The 23,200-nt window shown below is 52.0% G+C and overlaps 2 protein-coding genes across 2 annotated transcripts; both read right to left on the bottom strand.

The window, feature by feature from the left end:
• Window positions 1-4,454: 4,454 nt before the first annotated feature.
• Window positions 4,455-11,484, bottom strand: LOC131207189 (uncharacterized). The gene is made up of 6 exons (XM_058199801.1): window positions 11,431-11,484; window positions 8,845-11,343; window positions 8,645-8,774; window positions 6,700-8,577; window positions 6,406-6,620; window positions 4,455-6,335 (listed from the first exon to the last, which is right to left on the bottom strand). The coding sequence occupies exons 1-6, from the start codon at window positions 11,482-11,484 to the stop codon at window positions 4,455-4,457; spliced, it is 6,657 nt and encodes a 2,218-aa protein (XP_058055784.1).
• A 7,256-nt stretch (window positions 11,485-18,740) lies between these two features.
• On the bottom strand, window positions 18,741-20,989 carry LOC131209355 (carbonic anhydrase 7-like). Its single transcript, XM_058202408.1, has 5 exons — window positions 20,878-20,989; window positions 19,822-20,037; window positions 19,604-19,757; window positions 19,183-19,537; window positions 18,741-19,118 (listed from the first exon to the last, which is right to left on the bottom strand). Exons 1-5 carry the CDS (start codon window positions 20,963-20,965, stop codon window positions 18,957-18,959), a joined length of 975 nt encoding a protein of 324 aa, XP_058058391.1. The 5' UTR covers window positions 20,966-20,989; the 3' UTR covers window positions 18,741-18,956.
• Between the last annotated feature and the right edge of the window lie 2,211 nt (window positions 20,990-23,200).

Raw genomic sequence — 23,200 nt, 5'->3', positions numbered from 1 at the left:
CGTCACTTTCGCTGGTAATTACGTTGGGTGAGGGTTTATGAGCGTGAGACAGTAAAAGAGTGTTGGCTAGAGAGGAAGCTGCTAATCAGCTGCACAGCTGCCACTCGATGGCCAACGATGGGGTGTGTTTATGAGTTTAGCAAAAGCCCGAAACGCCTGCATAATTTTCACGTACTTCCGCCTGCATGCAAACCCATCCCGACTGGGTACCAATTCTTGATTCCACGCGCCAATCAGCGTTCCCTGGCCGTCAGCTGACCGGACAAACACCAAGTCCACAGTGTGGAACCGCTCTAATGCCTCGTCTAGGCGCTGCCTGAACAAACCTGACCCCTCTCCGAATGACAGGCTCTTAATATTCGGCCACTCTAATTCGGAACCTAACCCTAGTTGGGTTGTGTTGGCTTCAAATTTCCACCAACCCCGGGCCGGGGCCATCTGTGCGGTCCCGTAATCTGCCCGCAGAGTGCCAGAGTAGAGAGTACCATTCGCTTCCCGAGTCACGGTCACCGGATTCGATACAATTTCGAATGGTGTTTCTGGTTCTCGAAGTCTACCAATCGATCGACTGCCGTTGAAGAAGTGCCCCATGGCATGGCAGCAGCATAAGGACTCACAGGCACACCCCTGTGCGATACACTTGAATGATATTGTCGATTTAGTGTGTTTCTTTTTGCTCTTCTACTGCCTCGCTCCAGGTTTAGAGGATTGGCTTCGGGAGCATCGAAGAAGAGCAATGGTGCCACAGTTGGGTGCCTCTCCAGCACGAGTCTTCGCATCGTTTGGCTCGTGCACGGCACGTTGCATCTGAAGTCCACTGAAAAAAGGGGGCCCGCCGGTCGCATGCGTACTGCTGTGCGTACGGGAAACGCTGGAAAGATACTCCGTAGCAGCGTTAACCATTCGGCGAGCTCACCGTGCAATACCACCGTTTTGGAATTTATAAATCGAAGCATTTTTGGGGTGATTGTAACGGTGGATCAGTCACGTCAACTTGTTTGGAACCATCCTTCACCTTTTAAATCTCCTTCCAAGCAGCCGTGCCTGATGGATCCTTTTTCACTGCGATGTTCTGTAGATCTCTTTGATGGTTCACGGTCAACACGGAAAGCAGCTTCAACGCCACAGACTTTCAAGATTAACGGTGCTCCGAGGATTCGGATAGAATATCTTCCAAATGACACGCACAAAACAAAACTCTAAGGAAACCGCTTTTCCCGTTCGCGTCGAACGCGTGCGAAGGAAAATCTACTACTGACGAGGCCGGTCTCAGTTGGCTTAGGATGGCATACATCTGCGTCCCGTGAGCATATCGGCTCGCTGTTTCTCTTTCACACTCCCAACAGCGGTTTGAGCTGTCTCTGTCTGGCGATTCGTTTCACTCACAACTTGTGCGTGGTCGTGACCGTTGTTTCGGTCCCATCGCACGCTCTCTCGCTCTCTCTCTATCACAATCGTTCTCTGTTGCTCTCCCAGGATGGAATCTTTTATCTTGCGCACGAATTTTCTCTCGTGAGTTTTCTGACACTCTCCATCTCGCCCTGGCGCACGTTTTACCGATGCGGGGTGCGTTACCGGAACGCGGCCACATAAAGTGCATTCTGCATCAAACACACGTTCAATAAGTCAGCGAGAGAAAGAGCGAGAGAGAAAATCCCTGTGAGAGAGTGCGGTGAATGGAATTTGTTCTGAAGGAAAAACTCTCTCGGATTAAAACCACGCAATGGGAGCGAAAGAGAAGCACCGGCCCGCTTGGATGCAGCGAAGACCTTTCGCTCTGTCACCCTCGTCGAAAAGGATAACGCACCGGACCGGAGGAAAACTGCCCTGGCACGGCGTAGCGAAGGGAACTCCGGCTTCGACTTGGCCACCGGCTGCGTTAGGGGTTGATCCACCGCTTTTTAATTTTCTCCATTTCCACCGGCACCGACCGGAGGAGAGGTGTCCGTGTAAATCGGCGAGGGTTTGCCGGAGGCGGTTTAATGCCAACAGAGACCGAAAGGATATGCGGGGAGAACACGGCCACCACCGGACATACGGAATCCATCGGGAACGCTGTTGGCGTTTGGGGAGTGAAATGAGTTTCGTTCTGCATTGAAATGCAAAAATGAGAAGGGCCGGTTGCCGGTCAGCTGTTACGTTGGGCTGTTATGCAGTTAACGGTCGGAATAGAAATGTTCAGCAACGGATAGTAGAGGGACAGAGGAATTTAAGGACATTTGATTGCGATTAGCGATTGCGATTGATTGCTTAGGTTAGTTTGTTGAAATAGTGGATAATTCGTATAGCACAATGACTCCACTAACATTGTGCCACACCCCAAATATACGCCTAATATGCGCTTTTCGAACCAAATAACTTTAGGTGAGACTGTTTCGTTTAAATTTCAAGGCATATTTGTTTATCAATTGGTAGTCTTGATTAGCCAAGTTATGTTAAATAGGGATAAAGTTTGTCAACCCCTGTGATGGCTTTGTACGAATTTTATAGACATCCGAAACCCCGAGCTCGCCTGCTGGTTGGCACATACATTTGTTTTTGTATGAAAATAATGTGGAAAGCGTTTTATCAGTTTTACCCATCAAAGTGGTCCAAATTAAAATATTTGCTATCGAAACACTCTTCTTCTTGTGATAATAAACAAACTCCGTCGTGCATTACTCATCAGGTACCGAAAAACGTTCGGCGCTCTCTCTCTCGGTTATTTTGCTCACTTGGCCGGTGGGTATTTTGATAAGCCATTCTCGGATAGGCAAGTGCAGCTCATCGTGCACCAAATCCTGCCACGGACCCGGAACATGCGCACTGCTGGCGGACTGCTGCTACGGACTGCCACACCACTACCACGCCCCAACAAATGGCCATGGCAGGCCCTAAATCCGAGGTAATTTTTTTGTTTCGCCCGATATGTAATACTACTGCAGCGAAAGCACACGACATCCGTCTGGTGTGTCTATTTTTATTCCCGGCGGAAGTCCCGCTCGCAAACCACCGAAAGAGTCACGCACAGCAGTCGCTCCGGCGGCTCCACCCCTACTCTGCCTCGCTGCCTGAGCTTTTCGGGTGTGTCCGGATGGTAATTTAGTGCACCGTCCTTCGCCGCCTTCAGGAACCTTCAGGCAGCAAGGCAGACAGACAGACAGCCTTGACAATGCTGTTGTGGCCCTGGCGCTGAATTCACGGCACCGAAAAGCGACACATCCATTTATCGATCGCTTTCCGTCTGGATCGAATGCGAGCGACGCTAGGCCTTTGCCAAGCACCAGTGCAGGACCACTTGAGCGGCGCAAAGCACGGCTTATCATCATTATCCACCGTTCTTCCCGTTTTGTTCGCTGGGAGCCAGACGAAGGATACTTCGTTGGTAAGGATACGTGAAGAAAGTACGGCATTCGGCATGCAGAACACAAACACTTGACGGATGGGAGCCCCCATTCGTTGCAGCCTCTCACTGGCCGTGCTTGGCCAAGATGAGTCTGGGCTCATCATCTTCGGATCGAGTGGTGGAATGAAGCATCCCTGAATGGGGATGTACCGTAGACTATTTACAAACCTCCACTAGCAGCCGTTGTGAACCAACGCTTGGCACATTTACACGGAACGACACAGTTTTTTCATCAGCCCCGGAAAGAAGTGTCCTTTTCTACGCATTGCACGGAGCACACACAACACAAACGAACGGAAAGCCGAGTGGACCGTTCCGGGGCGCCACAATCTCGGTCGAATCGCGCGAGAGAACTGACAGTTCCGCGATGGCTAGTCGCTTCACGGATCCGTTCTCACGTGCCCGCGTGGACCATTAACGCCACCGTCGTCACTTCTGGCTGCTACAGAGCCACTCTCCCTCTCGAACTGCTCTCTCGGCGGAGGCCAACGTCAGAGAACATCGCCGGCAGCAGGAAGCACCGTGCGTTGGCTGGCCTTGTCGGCTATCGCAAAAGCGCTTATCGCCCTCGGGCTACCGTTTGAATGACAGCCGCCCTGATAAGGGCCGGCTCGGAGCGATAGGCACTTGCCGCAGGACGAAAGCCGAAATCGAGAGGCAGGATGGCAGGAGGATGCCATTGCCGAGAGCCGCCAAACGTGCGCCTCTGCACTTCGGATCGTTTGTGCAAACACGAACACGGGCAGATGGCAGCTCTTTATTGCTTTGCTGGCCGGTAGCAAAGGAAAAGATGGCAATGTCCTTCAGGAAATTGCATTCTGTCTGGCGCATTCATGCTTTTTGCGAGCCGTTCTCATTAGGACGCATTTCTGGTCGGGGAGCTTTTCTACGAATGTTGCTGAAACATTTAATGATAAAGGTTTGCCGTAACATTGAAACCATGTTCAAAATACCGTTTTATTCGTTTACAAGCAACTACAAAAATAACACTTAGTCACTAACAAAGTGGCATACAACTTACGCTCTGCGTTGTACGTAAGCCGAGCCCTCAAACAACAAAATCTAGCACCTAATCGCCGGTTCCGCAGTCCAGCTGCAGATTGATGCCACAGTCACCCTGCGTTTTGGCCTTCAGGAACACCAGCTCGCGGCTGCTCAGTGCGATCGCCAGATAGTGTAGCTTACACTTGAAGAACTGTGCCTGCGGTAGGCGCACGGCCGCCATCTGCACGCCGGCCGACGCCAGGTTGAAGCTGTTCCAGTGAACGAATCCTTTCCGCCCGCGGTACGTGTACAGCTGCACCTTCTGGCCGTGCTCCAGGAACGCCAGGATCGTCTCGTCGCGGATCTCCAGCACCGCCAGCTGGCCGGGCCGGTAGCTCGGAATGATTTGGTAAATGTGGCCCTGCAGGATATCGCTATAGATCCGCACCGAATCGTGCTTGCCCTTGATGGTGGTCTGGAGGGTCTGCGTGACCGCGACCAGCGTGTGCCGCTGCTCGCCCCGAAGGCCCACCTGAAAGCTCAACACCTCACCGGTGGCCGAATCAGGGAAGTGCTGGTTTTCCGTTGTCCTAATGCGCCCGAATGGCACCTCCTTCGCTATCCGCGGTTCCAGATCGGTCGCCAAAGTCGGCTCCCGAACGTCGGGTGATGATTGGCGCGTCTGTATGATGGTCTCGTTACTCTCCTGCACCGATCCGATCTCGTTCAGTGGATCCGGTTGCGTGAGCACGGGTGCATCCTCTGGCAAGTCACTGTCGTGCTGCACCCCGTAGGTGTTATCTTCAACCCGGTGGTTCGTGTGGTTCCGCTGCATGTGGTCGTACATATTATAAGGCAACGCAAACAGAGCAAGATTCACCTGAGGGTCTTCGTTCGATCGCTTCCGACGTATGGGAGGAGCGGACTCATTACGTTCCAGCACCGCGATCCTTTTGCCATCGGCAAGCGCCAGTCCGATGTTGAGACTGTTCGGTAGAAAGGCTGCCGTTTCAAAGATTTTCGACAAATTCCACTCATCGGTCACGTTTCCCAGCAAATCGTACTCCTGGACGGTCGTACGTTCCAGTGCGTAGAACCGATCCCGGGCCCGGACAGCATCGACCAGCAAACTGTCAACGTCCTTGTCGGGGAAGTTCTTTACCAACTCCAGCGATAGTCCCTTAAACTTCCAGAGCGAAAGTCCACCGACGGTGCACGCCTGGTCGTGCGGAGTGGACCGAGTGATCAGATGGATGCTTCCGCTACCGTCGCCTTCATTCTCGGATGTTAGCGTTTGCCACTCAAATATGTGGCCCGTGCCGGTCTCGAACAGGGCGACAAACAGCCGATCGTGTGGGTTCCACTGGAAGAATTTACTTTCGCACCCATAATTGACCCCCAGGAAGTGGTTGCCGTGCTGTTCGAAGGTCCAGAACGATTGAATGTCGCGCTGCTCGTTGATGGTTTGGCGCTGCACGAAGTAGTTGAAGAAGTACGTTCCTTGCTGGGTACCGTTGATGAGTGTTTGTGTTTCGCGACACGCGGCACGGTACTGTGACCGATGCTTCGAAAGTGCACTCTCCGCGTGCTGCTTTTCCGACCGAAGCCGCTGTGCAATGACGCTTATCGGATGCCCATTGATCGTGCCGTTCCCGATGATGGAACTACGAAACACGACCTTTCGAGCGCGGATCTGGCCGAGGTAGTGCTGGTGCTTGCGACCGTCGGTCCACAGGCACTGATCGTACCACTGGTCAAAGTGAATTCCTCCTATGGTGTCCTCAGTGTACGCCTCCTCGGTGGCGATCTGGTAGAAGCTAATCGGTGAAGATATGGTCATTTCGGGTGCCAGCTGTACCGGTTCACTATACGGCACACCGTTGAGGATCGCCGGAAGAGTAAGATTGTTCAGCACACGTACAAAGCTGAACACCGATGGAGCCTCAATAACTTGATCGCCGTATCGCTGCGCGTAAAAGAAAAGAAGGACTTGCACTGAAGGTCTAGATAGGGATAGATAAGAAAGGAATGATTACCATCACCGTATTCTGGCGTTCCGTGCGAAGATCCCTTCCATTGACGAGTCCCGCGACGCTCAGTGGATGGTTTACAATAATTTCTCGAACGTAAACCGAATGCTCTATCGTTTGTTCCGTGTGCAGAGTGATGAGATCCTTCGTCGGCAAACCGTTGATATACGTTGCGTTCAGGTTGTCGCAACTGAAGGCACCCGGTTCGAAGACGACTTTTTCTATAAAACAAAAAAAACACCGGTTACGGTTACGTATAACGATTGGCTTTCGTAACGACAGGCAGTTGCCAGAATTTACCTAGAATTTCGTAATCTCTGTTTGTCAGAAGAGTTCGCTTAGCAAACTCATCCGGATCGATGCCCTGCAGATCTTTCCCAATAAGGTCACCTTGAACGTGGACTTGTTCGGCCCGAACCTTCCCGAGGAAGTTGGCTTCCTTGCCGAACACGATCGGTTCCCGCTGGTCGTAGTACACAATTTCGTTGTGCACATTGGACACATTGTACCCGTTCAGAAAGTCGACTGTGAATCCGTATTTAAAGTGGACCTCATTGTTGAAAGCGTAGCGCCCCTTGAAGTGATAGTCCTGATCGGTGCGTATAAGCGACGCCAGTTTCTGCGACACATTGGTCAACTCGTTCCAGCCACCGAGCGCCTCCAGGTGGTGGATCATTTGGAATCCGCCCAGGTACAGGTCTCCCTTGACGATGTGCGTATCGGTTTGGTTGTCGTACGCGTAGTACTTTTGCACCGGTTCGAACGACTTCCCGTTGATCGTGTCGCTCACGATCAGCTCCTTTACGTACACTCTTCCCAGCGTAACGGCGTCACCGGTGAGGGACACAGCATCATTCTTAAGGACGAAATCCGTTACCGGCGCGTTGTTGATGGTGGACGCGTTAAGGTTACCTCTTACGTCGAATCCGTGCGTGAACAGTTTCGGGCCCGCGAACTCGATCACGCCGTCACTCTTGTACACTACGTCCGCGAGAAAATCGTTGAAAGGTATCTTGTTTAGCCTGCCCTCGAGGATCAGGTCGCCGTTTACGGTCAACGGCTGTTCGAACTCCAGCAAGCCTGGCACTGCGTTCGGTCGATCCAGCCAAATGACGTTGTCCAGGAAGTGGGCAAAGTCAATCCCGTTCAGTGTACCGATCTCTAAATCTCCGTCGATGTGAATTGTATCAATCATGTGCCGTCCGCCGAGCATGAAGTCATCGTTCAGATACGCCTCGACGTTTTCCTGAAGCCGCGATAGATCGTACCCGTTGAGGTAGTACGCGGACAGTGACTTACTCACGTAGAGCGTGTCAATGTAAACGTCGTGGTTAAAGTGCTGTGACTTACTCAGGCTGAATCGGTTTGCGTCGAACGTTGGCAAGTGAACGCCGTTCAACATCTTCGCTTTGCCGTTGACAGAACTGTACGTCAGCTTCATGCTGTTACTGTACAGCTCCCCCACATGAACGGATTGATCCTTGATGACCACCTCTTCATCGATATCGTAGAACCCACTGGCTGGTACACCGTTCAGGCTGCCAACAATGTCTAGCTGCTTTGCATATAGCAAGGAGTAATCCGAGCAAAACTCCAACGTCGCTTCCGTGTGCTGATCGCCAAATACCTTGATCGAATTCGTATCCCAGTCGGTCACGTTGTTGCCCCCGAATAGACCATCCGCCTGTACCCGGTTGAAAAACACGTTCCCTACGATCATGCTAATATTGAGCGTCTGGTCGGTGCTTTTCGTGAGCAACTCGTCCAGATGGATCTCGCCCAGCATGTTGGAGTCGACGCGTATCGGCTCGATGAACCGCAGGTTTCGGTAGTGCTTCGATGCGTTTATCTCGACGTACGGCTCGTCGTCGTAGACCACGTTCTGCAGGAAGTCATCCAAATCGTACCCATTAAGCTCGTCTATGTAGATTGGCCCATTAACAACGAGTTCGTTGAACTCGCACGATGCTTCGAGTGTTTTCGTTTGCACCAACGATGGGTTGTCTAGGAACTGGTCCATGTGTTTTCCCCGCACCGTACCACGCACGTCGAGAGATTCCTCCACTTCTAGCGACTCGAACGCCACGTTGCCCGGAATGTACTGGTCCTCGTAGAGCGTAATGAAATCGAACGGATTGATGCCGTTCACGAAACCATCGATATCAACCGCATCCATCGCTGGGTGGGAAGAGAAAGCACAGAGCCATAAGCACGACCAAACAGGCCACAGTTGGATTCCACTTACTCAGAGGTCCTTTGAACCACTTCTGACCAGTAACGATCGTTTCCCGACGGCCCTCCGTTAGTATGTAGTCGTCCGGGAAGCGTAGCCCATTTAGGAACTGTACGGTAGCGTCACTCCCGAAGGTTACATTCTGAGATAAAAACAGATTATAAGTTAAGCTTAGCATAGTTCACAGCATCGTCCAGCCATCGATCGCTTACCCCTTGCACGTATAGTTGGCGCAACCGCAATGGGGTGTTTTTGAAGATGAGCCCATCGAGGAACGCTTGCCACGGGATGCCGTTGATGCGTTCGAACGTGAGGTCACCCTCGATGTCGAGGCTTTTCGTGCGCAGCACCCGCACGTGCTCATCGACCGCACTTCTGAGTGACGATTCTGCCTGCTTCAAATCGATGTGCGCACCATTAATGCTCTCCGCGACGTGTATATCGTCGACCACCTCGAGCGATTCGAATGTTAAATTTTTCCATCTTCTATTTTTGCAGTTAAAATAAACCAGCGTCTCGCTCAGGTCCATCCCGTTGACCGTACCACCGTCCGGAAGGATCACGTTGTTCGTGTAGAGGTCACCGACCACCACCAGCTCGCCGTCGAGTTGGACCTTTCCGTCGACGTTATACACCAGGTCCGTGGCCGGCACACCGTTGAAGTAGTCAAAGTAGAGCTGCTCCACCGACAGTTCCTTCAGATGGAGTTCCTTCAGAGGTGGCTCATCGGCGTCCCGAATAAATCGTGCGTGACCGCTCTCCTGGGGCTGCTCGAATCGCTGGATGTACATATCGTCCGCATGGAGTGCTCCGTCAACGTACAGCTTGCCCTGCACCTCTACGGTGCCGTTGATGGGCAGATCGTGCGATCGTGCGTCTCGCCGTACGCTATACTTGAGCTCGGCCAGCATCGCGTCCACACTTGTTTCGATCTGCTGCACCATTTTCACGGTGGCCCCCAAATCGACCGTCAAATCTGCCTCGCGCCAGGTATTGTGACCGATCGTGAGCGTCGTCGCGGACAGGTCGTACCCATCGGCAAACCGAACGTGGGGCGTTTCCACCGTTCGTAGCTGTTGCCGCTTGAGAACCACCGGATCACTTTCCATCATTGCGACGAACGATTCTGTCTGTTCGATGACCGCGTTCTGGTGGTCGATAATCTTCGTGAACGCTTCCATCGTTTCCTTGATCTCCTGGATCTTCATCAGGATCGGGTGCTCGCCGGAGAGGAGCTCGATCGTGAGATGGTACAGGCTGGCGTGCGCCTGGTGTCGCGGTACGATAATCGAGATGGCTTTACCCCGTTGGACGATCGTCGCCCCGAACAGCCCGTCGCTCCGGTCGGGATCAAGCATGCAGCTCGCCTCGTGGTCGATGATTTCGTTCTCCACCATGCACGGAATGTTGGTGGCCAAATCGAACGACACGCCGTTCCAGACGAGCGCCTCCAGGCGCTGCACCTCGTGCGTGTCGAAGATCATCCGGTGTTGCACCAGCAGGATCATGTCGTCCCGGAATGTGCGCGCCGGTATTTCAAAGAAGGCCTCCACGATCTCGAGCGACTCGGTGGGTATCTTTTGTGCGTAAAACTTGCCCTGTTTGTAGCGCAACACGGCCGGCGACTTCCCGCTGATGGCGATGTACGAGTAGCGCCCGATCTGGAACGCGTACACCGAGCGCAGTTCCTCCGAGGTGTAGTTCCCGACCAAAGTGAACCGGCGCCGGTTCTGGTCCCCCACCCGGAAGGTGTAGATTTCGACGGTTGAATTCTGCGGAAACGCTACCAGATACTCCTCGCCGGCCACCACCAGCCCAACGGAAGGGCACGGCCAGGCCAGACCGTGCTTCTGCATCAGCCAGAACTGCCGCGCGTTGAACGAAAACTCGTACACCGTGGCCGAGACGGACTCGTCGCGGTTCGGATGGCGCCCGATCAGCAGCAGCGCATCGACGTCCTGCTGGCGAAAGAACTTAATCTGGGTGATGGTTTTGTGCAGTGGCCAGCGCCATTCCTCCGCCAGCTGATGGCCGTCTGCCTCTCGCATCGTGTACCACACGAGAAAGTTGCCCATCGATACCACGACACAGCCGACCGCGGACGCCTGTTCCGTGTCCCACAGGGTCAACACCTCGAACGCGATCGGGGGAGACTCTAGCACCAGCTCCTGTTTCACGCTGTACACTCCACCATCGGGCTGCTCCTCCACCACCAGCAAGCTGGTCTCCGTTAAGCCAACGACCACGTGCCGTTTGGCGTTCTTCGGGCTTATCGTTTTCCATTGCCCCACCTGCTCGCCGATCGTAAAGTTCAGATCCTCGACAATCGACCGAATGGTCAGCGTGTCCCGTTTGGCATCGTGCACCTTCGGTGGTTCCGACACGGCAGCCAGCGTCCGAATGAAGCTCTGGTCGATTAGCTTCGCGTCGATCGCTTCGTGTAGCACGTTAACGTGCGTCTCCCGGATGGGCTGCAGATCGTTCTCGCTGAAGCTGTCCGGATCTTCTAGCAGCTGCTGCCGGCGCAGTTCGTAAGCGGAAGGTGGTCGCACCGACGGAATCACCGCGTCGGTACTCGAGTTTCCATCGACTGCGGGAGGAGGAAACGTTGCCGGACCAAGCTGTGAAGCGGGGTCCGGCGTAGTCCCAGTGTGATGTGGTTTGTCGCTCGTTACGGGTGCGATTTCAGCTCCACGGCCGCTGTCTGCCAACTGTGTAGAATCGAAAGCACATGGTTAGAGCATCGGGCCGGGAAGAGAGGCACACACTTTTTAGGTTATTACCACAACGCAGCTTACGAGCACGAGGAGACACATGGAACCGGGCATAACGCACAGCGATGCACAGTTCATCGTGCGAGGTAACATTATTTTAATTCCTTTTTTTTAAAACGAAGCAATCATTTCCGAATTGCGGGCGGAGCGGCCTTTTCTGGGTTGGCGTGAAATGATAATGCAAAAACCGAACGCAAGATGGAGAGGCCGAACGTTCTGCGGCAACGGTACTCTTCGATGAACTGATAATGGAACTGCCAAAAACACGCTATCAGAACGATCGCCTTTGTGTTATCCATACAGTGCAGGGCGAAAGACTAGACACGACAACTTTTTTCGCATCATTAATTTATCATTAGCTATCGACAGATTGATTCGAGTGAATTTTACACTTTGGGTTTTTATTGATTTCTAATTTCTAATAATTAATTTGCTTTTAGTTGCCTACAATTTGGCCTGATTTGAAACGTAAACAGTCACGTTCATTGAAATATTCGACGAAAGCGCTTTCATCGTTTCAGTGGTGAGTTTAAATTGTGACGCCTAAAAGTATGCAATCGCCGTACATCAGAATTCTGGTTTGCGGTTTTTTACTCAATCTACTATATTATTATATCTATAATAATATAGTAACTATAATATCTAACAAGTAATAATATACGTAAGGGAAATGATAAAAACAATCACCTTATTGCACTATTCACTTAAACATCCAACTACGCTTGAATGTCTTATTACCCTAGGTTTCCTCGAAAGATTCTGATAACAACGAGAACACTGTGTACTTCTTTGACAACCTAACTACACAAAGTTTACAAATCATATCCTCCAAATTAAATATTCTTATCGGTCCAAAATATTCCAAAACATCAAGTTCTGCCGTTGCCCCTCAATACTATGAATATGCATAGCTTCTGTGGGCAGAAGGGGCCATACACATGCACTGCAGCTATCGAAAATGTAACTACTTGGGGTTTGTTGGGATCGTCGGGGTTTGCACCGTCCTGTGAGCAGGAACTCCAGCCAGATTTGCAGCCCTTGGTTCGTGGGCTGTGTGCATCAGGATCTTTAAGACGCTTCGATCGATCATGCTCTACAGTTTGGACCAATCGTTTTAGAGTTCGTAGAACTGGCTTCTCTTTATTGCTTGTGGCGCTAGGTTGGAGATTTTCCCGTTCTTAACAGTTTTCCTTTTTGTTCTCGCCGCAATCCAAACATGGCATAACACAACCGACATGACGATGCAACCACTGCCCCCAACATAAAACAATACGAACGCGCGTGCCCGAGAGAAAGAGGGAGAGAGAGAGAGACGTGCTGGGGGTTGCACTTGCCACAGCAAACAACCCCGCAAGACGCCCGGAGTGGGGGCGACGAGTGAAATGGTACGATCGTGGGCTCGGCAGCGGATCCAGCGGATCAGTTTTCAGTTTGTGTTAGACCTCCGCGCAGCTCGCGCGCTCCGCATTCGATCCGTCAGCAATTTGCCTTTCGCCGGACGCGCACTGGACGTTGATTGATTTGATCGGTAAGCATCGATTTCCGGTTGCCCCAGTGAAACGATCGCCGCTCGTAAAGTACCGAAACCAGCGTGCTAAACGCCACCTGTAAATAGAAAACAAATACCACGCGCGCCGGAGAAAGTTGTCATGTGTCCGGCGGCCGTACGGCGGTGCGATCGGTTCCGGTAATTCAGCGGCCGATAGTGCGGTTCGTGACACGTGCGTGCAATGCTGCGTTAGACCGGTTAAAGTGGGATCTCGCAATCGCCGACGAGTTTCGCAATGGTGATCATCGTGCAGAGTGCCCTCGCCCAATCGGTTACGTGTTTGGTTAGGCCGTGGTGACTAAATCGGATTATTAACCGTCCAGGATTTCCTGGGATTTACCGAGAATTGGAGCGCCCCGCAGGAGTGATTCAGCAGCAGAAAGTTTCCTGACCCAGTGATTTGTGCTTTTGTGCGCCGCCGACATCCAACAACGACGAAAACGGCGGTCGCACGCGCTCGCTCGCGTCCATTAATTCGGCACCTCCTGCGGCCAGTGTGCGTATGTGTATGTGTGGATAGCGTGAAAGTGAAGTGATAATTTTCGACCAACTTTCGTTTGTGTTCCGAAGTGCCACAGCGGCCACAAAGGCCGCAAGCAATGAACGGAACGGGAAGCCTACCACCGGCCGTACGACGTTGATCGTTCGGCAGCATCAAGCATCACACCATTAATTGCGATCGGATGCTGTAGCCTCTAGGCTCCACAAGGTTTGGTTCTGTTTCCTTTCCTTTTGCTTACGGTGGCCCATCCATCTTACCGTGCCAAGAAGTCGACCACCGGGCATCGCTGGGAAGAAATCGAAATTTGACTCCATTTTAAACTCCGGCCGGCCGTTGCAATCGCCCGAGGTCAGCTGTTCACGTCGATTCCAGTGCCGCCATGTGAGTAGTCATGTCTTGGGTTTTGTTTTTGTTGGCGTGTTGTTTCACTCTTAAGTTTTCCGTGTGCCAAATATTTTCTTCCTTTTACTTTTATCGATAGCACAACTTCACCAGTGGAGTGGTGAAAGTATACATTATTCATTTTCCGTAACTTACAACCCGCCCGGCGGTGAAAGATTTCTCGAAACTGTTGCGCATCTTGCAAAAACGACACCGATCGTCGTGAAAAATCAAGAATAAGCAATAGAGCTTTCTACTTCTCTCCGATCAACCGTAAAGTTTAGTGCAATCAACGTGACGCTTGACCGTCGATACGAAACCCCACCTAATGCATAATTCATGCATTCAACATTGTATTATCGTGGCATCTTTTCGAGGTGATCAATTAATAATTTGGAATATCGTAGGTGAGTGAAGGATTTTTTTATTGTCAGTCTTTGAGAGATTGATCAATGTCGAGTGTGTGTTCATTTAAAACAGGCAACGTGCGAGAGTTTCAGCGCAGGTTTCTGATCATTCATCAGCCCGTAAGGAAGCCCGCCTTTGCAGCAAAGTGACTGTCTTTGCTTTAAAAACCGGCTGTCCTTTCATCGGACTCGAGCCACACAGGTCCGTATTTGCTTCGGCGTTGCCTGCTAGTTACTATGGCCACTACTGGCCATAGTCGCCAGTAGTGTCAGCTGCAGGGTTAATTACTAAGAAACCCTCGTATTTCTGCTACCGAAGGCGACCCGTTGAAAGTAAATTACCTTGGCTTCGGCGAAGGTTTCCGTCGCTCGGGGAACGGGTTGTTGTCGCCAGCTGAGATGATGAATGGGCAGCAAACGATCCTAAGACACTAGCAAAGCATGGCTAATCGGCAGTTAACGAGCTACTCGAGAGGCTATTTTATTCACCATTCTTTCGATTAGTTACGAGCTTATTGGTTGGAATTTGGTAAAACAATTGCTTTGGAATTTGGTACAACATTTGTTCAATGTAATATGTATGCGTTTACTGTTCCCCTCACTAGATTCCTCCCACTAGAGTTGCCCCCTTTTGGCGCAGTTACTTTGCGAGTGCAGTTACATGAAATTCGGCACATGTTACGCAAAAGCAATGACACTTGCTTATCACCTCCCGCGGTCGAATTTCTGCGCCCAAAGCTCGTGGAATTCGATCATTGGTGCCGTAAAAGCTTGCCGGCAGCCTCGGGCACATTATTCAATTAAGGCTTATACAATTGGCTAAAGAGGGGTATGATAAAAGTCGGCAAGCGATTCGTGTCGATTCCGACAGGCAGACAGCGATCCGCCGATTGATTCGCGATCGCCCAGGATAGACCCCCCCAACCCTGCGTGGCGCCGCGTTGTACAATAGAGGCAACCATCAGTCCATCAGTCACAGCAACACCCTGCGCACACCGTAACGGCCATAACGACCCCAATTACGTGCGCACCTTCGTAAAAATCGCAAAACCGTGCCTGTGGTTTGAGATCGCCCGACTGTTTGCTCCGGTGCAACACGCCACCGTCGTCCATCGAATGCTTCACGAAGCTTTTCGCACCGAAAAGAAGGTCAGGGCGTGGAGATTTTTACCAAACCGTACCCCGAAACCGATCGGTTGTTTCCCAGCGCTCCCAACAACGCTCCACACTGCGCGAATGCGCCCGTTTATGGGTCAAGAATATGCAGTCATTGACGTCGGTGCTGTGCGGTTTAAATCTGTTCGCGAAACCACACGCGGCTAATGGCGAATGCGCATTCAACGCACGTTCCGTGCGCTTCGACTTTGGTCGGCTTCACTTTCGTGACGGGTTTTCGCCGGGTGGCTCACTCTCTGTTCTTAACGATCGGTCAGTGTCAGTGTGGACGTAAATCTTTGCTGCCCATAAAGTGTGGCTGTGCTTGGAATGTAGGTTGATGTTTCGCGGAGTGCATATGTGGCCATTATGCTGCTCAAAACGTTGCCAGCTTGTTGGTTTATCTTTTAACGCGTCCGTGAGGATCTTAATTTCCAGCGCCATCAAAGAGAAGCTCCTCTCTAGTATCGGAATCATAATTTTTTGCTGTTCGACTCCGCTCGAATGACAATTATGTAAACTGGAGATAGAAAAAGTACACTCGCCCCTCGGTGGTGTTTGGTGACCTTTTGCTTTATTTGGAAGCCACCATTTAGGGAACCACAAAACACATGGGCTCACCGTGGGCTGTTTGACGATAAGCATTTCATGCTTTAGAGCAATCGGGTTTCGAAATCGCACATACGACTTCAAGGCGCGGCAGTAACTAGCCATGACGTCGACCACGGGGTTCATTTTTTGTATTGTACCCCCAGCATAAACTTGCATAACTCCATTAGGGCGGCCTGCCCGTGGCGCGAGTAGGTTAGGGCCGCAAAAATGGAAGTGACGAAGCTTAATGGTGACTGCTCGCTGCCGCAGGAAGGATAAACGATAGAGACGCGGCATGGCCGGTCCGGTAAAATGGTCTGCGGCTCTGGGGCTCCTTGCACGCGCCCGGACGGTTGGATGGGCAACTCGCCGCAAGTGTAATCGCGAGCCGCCGGCGTCGCCATGATGCAATAGAGCCGGGAGCTAGCAAACAAAAAAGATCGTACCTAGCTGTAAGTACAAGCAACAACAGACATTAGTTTCAAGCACTGCGGATTTCTGCGCGTTAGGCAACGTGACGGCATCCGGAAGGCAATCATAATCTATGTTGGAGCACCTAAACAATAAATTTCTTCAGAAGACCCCAACAAAAAGTGCGCCGGATCTTCAAGTTGCGTTATTGGCAGATTTTTCCATCGACTTCTAGAGCCGTCTGTTATGTTTTCCTGCGTCTGTTTCGGATCTAGCAACCCATTTGATTGATTTGGGATCGAATCACGTTACCACATCCATTGGATTGCTCGACGCTATTCGACACTTTCTGTCCGTCCTTTCGTCGGAACTTTTTATGCATACGGTTTACGCACTTTAGCACCATAACAAAGTTTCTTCATGGTTAAAGTATCACACTAAATTACTTGTACTCAACTTGTCAGCTAAAACACTTATCCTGTAACACTTTGAACGACCACTCCATTGCATTTGGTTCATATGTTGCAATTATATTGGACTCACCGTATCGTTGAATCTACAGTAGGACATTCACTGCATGCTATTTTTTCTCTCCACCACACATTGCGATATTTTGGGGGTTTCAATAAGCGATTCTAACCAATTAACCAATTAGCGACAAATAAAGCACAACCTAACCTCTAGGTCTGTTGTGTTCTTATGCTGTCATTTTTTACGAGAATTTTTTCATTCAGATATTGACAGCATCCACGATGCGGTTGTGTTCGTGATGCAAAGATTGCTCTTTGTATCTTTAATGGTTTTTTAACCAAATCAGAATTTACGGCTCGGAGCTTATTCCCTCTTTCTACAGATGCAGCTTCCATTGTGTTTACTTAACACCACGTAAGAACTACTGTGCAAACTGTATTGCAAGGGTATTGCGCCCTGTGTGCAAACGAAACGCCCTCTCTGGTGCCGTCCCTTTCTGTCACCCCTCTGGCTGCATAGTGTGCGTTTCATGCTGCGCGATAAGCCTTTTCCCGTCTGTCAAATTAGTGTTAGGACGATCAAGTCGGTGAAGGTCCACCATTGCGTCACAGTTAATTTGTGTGCTCACGCGTGCCAAAATGGATGAAGCAATGCTCCTGGCCAACGACATTGTCGACTCGGGTTCCGCGACGAACCAGCTTTTCGCGCAACCGGGCAGGTTTGTTTGTGCTTCCGTGGTGTTCCGTGGATTCGACGTGGACTGCACAAGTTTTATTCTCTTTCTATCAGCAATGTCGCAAGCAGCTTCACCGAATGGGACTCGTTAAATGTTTCATTGGAAAATTCGGTGGCGATGAATGAGCCTTTGTACTGTTATAATTGGGAACCGGAAGCGGTCCCAATGGAGGACGGCCCTTTGCCTGAATCCATGGTAGCAATGGAACAGGATGAAGAAGAAGCGATGCCACTACTGGTACTGGGGGAACCAACCGAACATACCGATCTTGTACTGCGTGAAGCAATCAACAACGGGCTACTGGAGGGCAATTTGATGCTAGATTGGATCTTTCCAGCAGAAGAGGAGGAGAACGGAGGAGTAGAGGAAGTGACGGTGCCACTGCTGGTCCCACCAAACTTCTTGAACGCTTCCGGAATCAACCAGACACTCGAACTTAAAGACTTTGTACTGCATGAAGCAATCCACAACGGAGTGCCAGAGGACAACTTGTTGCCGCATCGGATGTTTCAAGAAGTAAAGGAAGTAGCGGTGCCACCGGAACTGGTTCCGGAAGGGTTGGTGCAGGAACCGGCCACTCAACCCACCCCCGGCAACCCTGCCGAGGTTCCAGAGAACATGAAATTCCGCGAGTGTGTGCTGCGTGAAGCAATCGACACCGAAGCCGAGCAACGGCTGCTCGAGGGCGACTTGGTGCCATCTTGGATGCTTCGGGGAGCGATGTCAAACTTTGTGTACATTAGGAAGAGCTTTGGCACCAAACCGTATTCTGAGTACTATTGTGTCGTTCCGGCCGACAGCAACGAACGTACCGAACGTGTGCCGAATCGGTTACCGAAGCCGGAGTTGACCGAGGATCCAGTTGTTATCGAGTTGGTCAACGATCCGGCGGAAGAGTCAGCCATCGTCGATAGAATGTTAGCCCGTGCGGACGATGGTGCTGCTTCCGAAGCGCCGCAGGAATCGAAACCGGAAATGTACAAGTATTACAATCTGAGTGTGGTTGGCAATATGGCGGAGCCGACGCCGCCGAAACCGAGCCGGAAGCGTCCACGAAAGCGGATGGTGTTGACCAAGTCGCCCGATCGCCCGAAAATGATAAGCAAAATGCGATGCTGAACGAACTGAATGAACCCCGGTCGGTTACGTTATATTTACGGTTTACAACAGTGTTTCGCACTACGGTCAAACGGCGTTACTCTATAGTCTTAAACGAATGAAGCACATGCACTGATTAAATCTAAGAAAAATGGCACAACCTATGCCACATTTTGTTTTGTTCGTTCTTTTCGTTTCCCGTTCCGTCGGGAGTTGGTGCTGCGAACGACGGAAGGTCCTGTAGGGTCCTCAGTACACCCAGTCCCACTTGCTGTGGGTGTGGCCCTCGTCGAGCGCCTCGAGCGCCGTGTAGCGGGCGTTGACCTTGCGCACAAACACCCGCCGGTTGCCGATCGGTTGCAACGACCGATAGTTGTCTACCATCGGTGACCCGTGAATCCCCGTGTCCAGCTGCAGGGTTTCGTGGGCGGAGGGGATTAAATTACGGGTGCGTTTGTGGTCGTGTCGGACTTACCGTACGGAAGCGCTTCATCTGGTGCACGGACAGCTCGAGCAGATCGGGGAAGACGACCCACGTGACGGCCTCCGAGCAGGGCGGGGTCGTCAGGGAGCCCTTGTAGGTGTAGAACCGCGTCGTGTCCAGGCCGTCGATGAGCGACTGGAGCGTGAACGTGTGGTTCAGCTGGATGGCCTTGTCGTAGTCGGTGATCAGCCCGAACGAGCGCACGAGCCCGTTAATCTCCGGGCTGTCCTGCTCGGTGACCTGATAGAAAAAGCCCAGCACCGTAAGACCGTCCGAGTAGCCGAGCGCCTCGGCCACCGACTTGTACTTCCGGTTCCGGTGGATGATGTGCATCTCGAGCGGGTACCTGGTCGGGACAGACAGTCGGGTGACTTGGGCTCTTCAGGGCTTCGGATCTTCGGCCCCGACCTACCTGACGTCGTTGAGCACGTGCTCCGAGCCGCGGTTGTTCTTGTCGCCCCAGTGGAAGTGCAGTCCTTCGAGCTCGTACTCGTTCTGCAGCTTACCCCCGAAGATGTAGGGATGCTTACCCTTGGCGGGATCCGTTTTCGGAATCGCGAGGGACACTGCAACGGGCGGGATCGCGTTATAGGAGGCGCAATCCGTGCTACAGCCCCGCCTCGTACTCACCGGAATGACCATTGTTGTGTACGGTGATCGGCCCCGGCAGAAGGTTATTGTAGCCGACCAGCTCGATGGCCGGCATGTAGAGCGGTAACGCCCGGTTGCTGCTGATCGCGATCGGTGACTGGTGCTTGCCCGCACAGCTCTGATGCGCCTTCGACCAGCGCCGCTGGTCGGGCTTCGAGTAGCCGAACCGATGGCCACTCGCCGCTCCGTTCGGTCCTGTGTGGGGCAAAAATATTGACCAATCCGGTTAGCATTGCGGAACGCGAGAAACGATGCTCTCGAAATTGGCAACCCACGTCGCCACCGAACGGATGCTGGAGAAACAATCGTGATCGCACGTTTTACATTGTGTCCCGTATTTTGAGTTAGCTCTCCCGCTCTCGGGTGGCAACCGGGGCGGCCAGCAAAAAGGATTCGGATTTCCGAATCCTCCGAACCTTATCACTAGCACCGTCACCGTAATCGATAATTGATTCGTCGACCCCGGCGCGCATCCATAAAACTATTTACAACAACTTGCGCAGCCCACTAGAGGGCATTTCGATCGTAAAATTGACTTGTTGTCATAGGGTAATGTTTGTGTGGCGCTGCCGCTTGTCTGTTTGACTGACCCCCATATGGAAGAGTCTTGCTCGCGCGAAAGCGAACAAATGTTGACGGATGTCACGACGATGCCGGTGCAACAACAGCGCGAGATAGTGTACCGGGTGGAGTGGTGCACCTCCCGTTCGCTAACAAGCAGCAAAGTGGAGTCATATGACCGTAGACCGTTCGGATGACACCACGAGCCGGGGGCCATGAGCTCCGAACGCCGAGCTGATTCTTCTCGGGAGAATTATCCTTGTTCTCCTTGTTTTCCGCGGGGGCTTGGTATCTGCGATCTCTTCTGCACTGTTCTGTGAAATGTCGCGACTAGAGCTTACAAAACTAACCCTCAGGGTCCGCTTGACCAGCTTATCAGGCTCAAACCAAGTGAAGTGGGCCACTAATGCGGAGGGCACGTCCCCAGCCTCGACGCGGGTTCGTTATCGGTTCCGGAAGATCAAACTGGCTTACCGGCGATTAGCAGGGCAAACAGGAGCAGCGATACCGTCACCATGACAACGTGCACCAAGTGTCCTAACGGCGGTGAAAGTTGTGGCATGATGAAGCGCCGGGGTTCTACTAGTGATCCAAGTAAACTGTTGATTTGTACCACTTTCATTCACTAAAACTGCCAGGTCTTAGTGAGCACACAGCTCTCCTCGCAGCACCGACGATTGACTGAAGGGCTAAAAACTTCACTTCACTGGGCAAGGAACTGGTTTTCGGGGTGCATCGACTTCCCGCAGGACGATCAGCGTACGCGGACGCGGGCTTGCTCTTGGATCGGGCGCTCGAACACAACTACCTGGCCGGTGACACTCGCGACGCGAAGGTACAGTCCCTTTGTCTGGCTCTGATTTCGTAACCAGCAGCAGTGATCGATAGGATGAAAGTTGTACGAATCCCACGTGGGCACCGCGTTACACCGTTACCGTCCTCGTGACCAACACTCCGGATCTACCACGACCGCCGTCAACCGCCACTGAGCAGGGCCACTGCGAAATCCCCGAACCCCCGTGAGGTGCGCTCTGCCCGCGCTCGGAAGCCGGCGACTTGGTAGATAGACCGAGAGAGAGAGAGAGAGAGACAGAGGGAGAACGAGAGAGCTGATGTGGCTCGGCTGATTACCGACCGGCGACTGGTACTGGGCGGCCGGTGCTGATAGTGTTTTATAGAACGTACCGCGGGTACTTCACCTAGAACGTGCCTCCTGTGCGCGGTGAGGGAGACTCCGTTTGGTCATTAAAATTTTAAACGCTTTTTCGAAATACCCCAAACTCGGTCCCTGATCATCGGCAGCGCAACCTGAGCCAACGCAAGTACCCGTCGGATCATCCCTCGGTGGCGCAATCTGCGATTCCTCTGCGTGTGTGGACAGCAAGTCGATCGAAGGAGGCGTGCACCTTTTGCGGCGCGGGACACTTAATTGCCAAACGTGTGGCGCCTCGGCCTAGCCGGGAAGTCGAGTGCTGCGATTATGTCCGATTATGGAGAGCTGCTGGGTTTTAATTACCTGTCGCTGTTGCTTGGACGGTATCGCCTGTGTACGGGCGCTCGAATCGTAATGGCTGTGTTTCTCAAGAAGGTACTTTGGGCAGGAAGAAGCATCGGTTTTATTTTGGGACTAGTTGGTCTGTACTAAATGCCAGAGGAAGTGATATATACTCTACTGTAGTTTACCGTTTTGTTGGACTACAGAGTTTTACCAAGAACCTCGGAATGTGCCAGCATTGACCGAAGGGCGCATCTAATTGTTTGTAGGATCAGTCCCTCAGACACCGAATCAGAAATAGGTGTAAATTACTCGCTCACAGTGGCACAGTTCGATATGCTTCCGCTGGCCTCGCAGCAGCCATCGACTAGTGTGCTGAGTAGCTGATCCACCCCTATACCGATTAGAGCTCCGACGCGATCAACATTAGGTGCACGATCGAGTGTGATCTACCTTGGCGCGATCGTAGCTTACAACTGCCAGCTGGCTGCTGTTGTCAACGTGCTGTTCGTCGGTCGGTAGGGACTTTTCCGGTGAGAAAATACGCCCGCGGATCCCACTGGATTCTACGACGACCGGCTGGTGCTATTCTTGCCTAGCTGAACGATCGTGAAAACCGAACACTTAACGCACAGGTTGCAATAAATAAACGCCGTTTCATGGACTAGGAGTGGGAATTTTTCACTCAACTTCCAACCGACGTCAATCGTGGACGTACACGAGGGCTCTGCGTACTTCTTGCGCGACAATTTTAGCCCTCCATTCATTACTATGCCACTGTGAATGGCTGACCGAGGCGCCAATTGAGGTGCTTTCGTTGAAATATGCTGAACATAAAAAACACATCTTTATTACCGTACGCAACGTGCGTGGAATGGAAACTTCCACTGGACGGTGATTCAATTATAGTTACAGCTTCTTATTTATGCGAATAAAACCCTCATTAAACGCTACACGCATCATCGCCCCTTCACGAGCAATATTGATGGTGCGCGGTCCGGACGTGAGTGAATTTTTTGGGGGGAACCAGCGATTGCGCTGGTGTGCTCAACCTCTCGGTCGTTCTATACCGTCCACCATCGCCTACAAAATATAATGAGCCATTGATTTGATTACTCCCACGAGCCGCGGATGGGCTTTTAATTTGTTTTAACCATCGAATCGCCTTCGATCCGGAACAGCCGATTAGCCGGGGGGAAACTGTGCCACTGGTTCTCCCGATTCTGGAACGCCTCTCAGCTCGCGGCCATTATCGGGCGTAATCAGGGACGCTCCGATCGGAGATCCAGATCCCGAGAATCC

This window comes from Anopheles bellator, chromosome 2, assembly GCF_943735745.2.
Source record: "Anopheles bellator chromosome 2, idAnoBellAS_SP24_06.2, whole genome shotgun sequence".
NCBI lineage: Eukaryota > Metazoa > Arthropoda > Insecta > Diptera > Culicidae > Anopheles > Anopheles bellator.
Note: the sequence above shows the minus strand (reverse complement) of the source record. Positions and strands in the feature narration are given on the sequence as shown.

Excerpts from the sequence above, each read along its gene's own strand:
- LOC131207189 (XM_058199801.1), bottom strand. The coding sequence starts at position 11,484 with ATGAACTGTGCATCGCTGTGCGTTATGCCCGGTTCCATGTGTCTCCTC. Across the intron at positions 8,775-8,844 it reads GCCAACTATACGTGCAAGGG|AATGTAACCTTCGGGAGTGA; the intron begins GTAAGCGATCGA and ends TTTTTATCTCAG. Across the intron at positions 6,621-6,699 it reads CAGAGATTACGAAATTCTAG|AAAAAGTCGTCTTCGAACCG; the intron begins GTAAATTCTGGC and ends TTTGTTTTATAG.
- LOC131209355 (XM_058202408.1), bottom strand. The coding sequence starts at position 20,965 with ATGCCACAACTTTCACCGCCGTTAGGACACTTGGTGCACGTTGTCATG. Across the intron at positions 20,038-20,877 it reads GTTTGCCCTGCTAATCGCCG|GACCGAACGGAGCGGCGAGT; the intron begins GTAAGCCAGTTT and ends TGCCCCACACAG. Across the intron at positions 19,538-19,603 it reads CACGTGCTCAACGACGTCAG|GTACCCGCTCGAGATGCACA; the intron begins GTAGGTCGGGGC and ends TGTCCCGACCAG.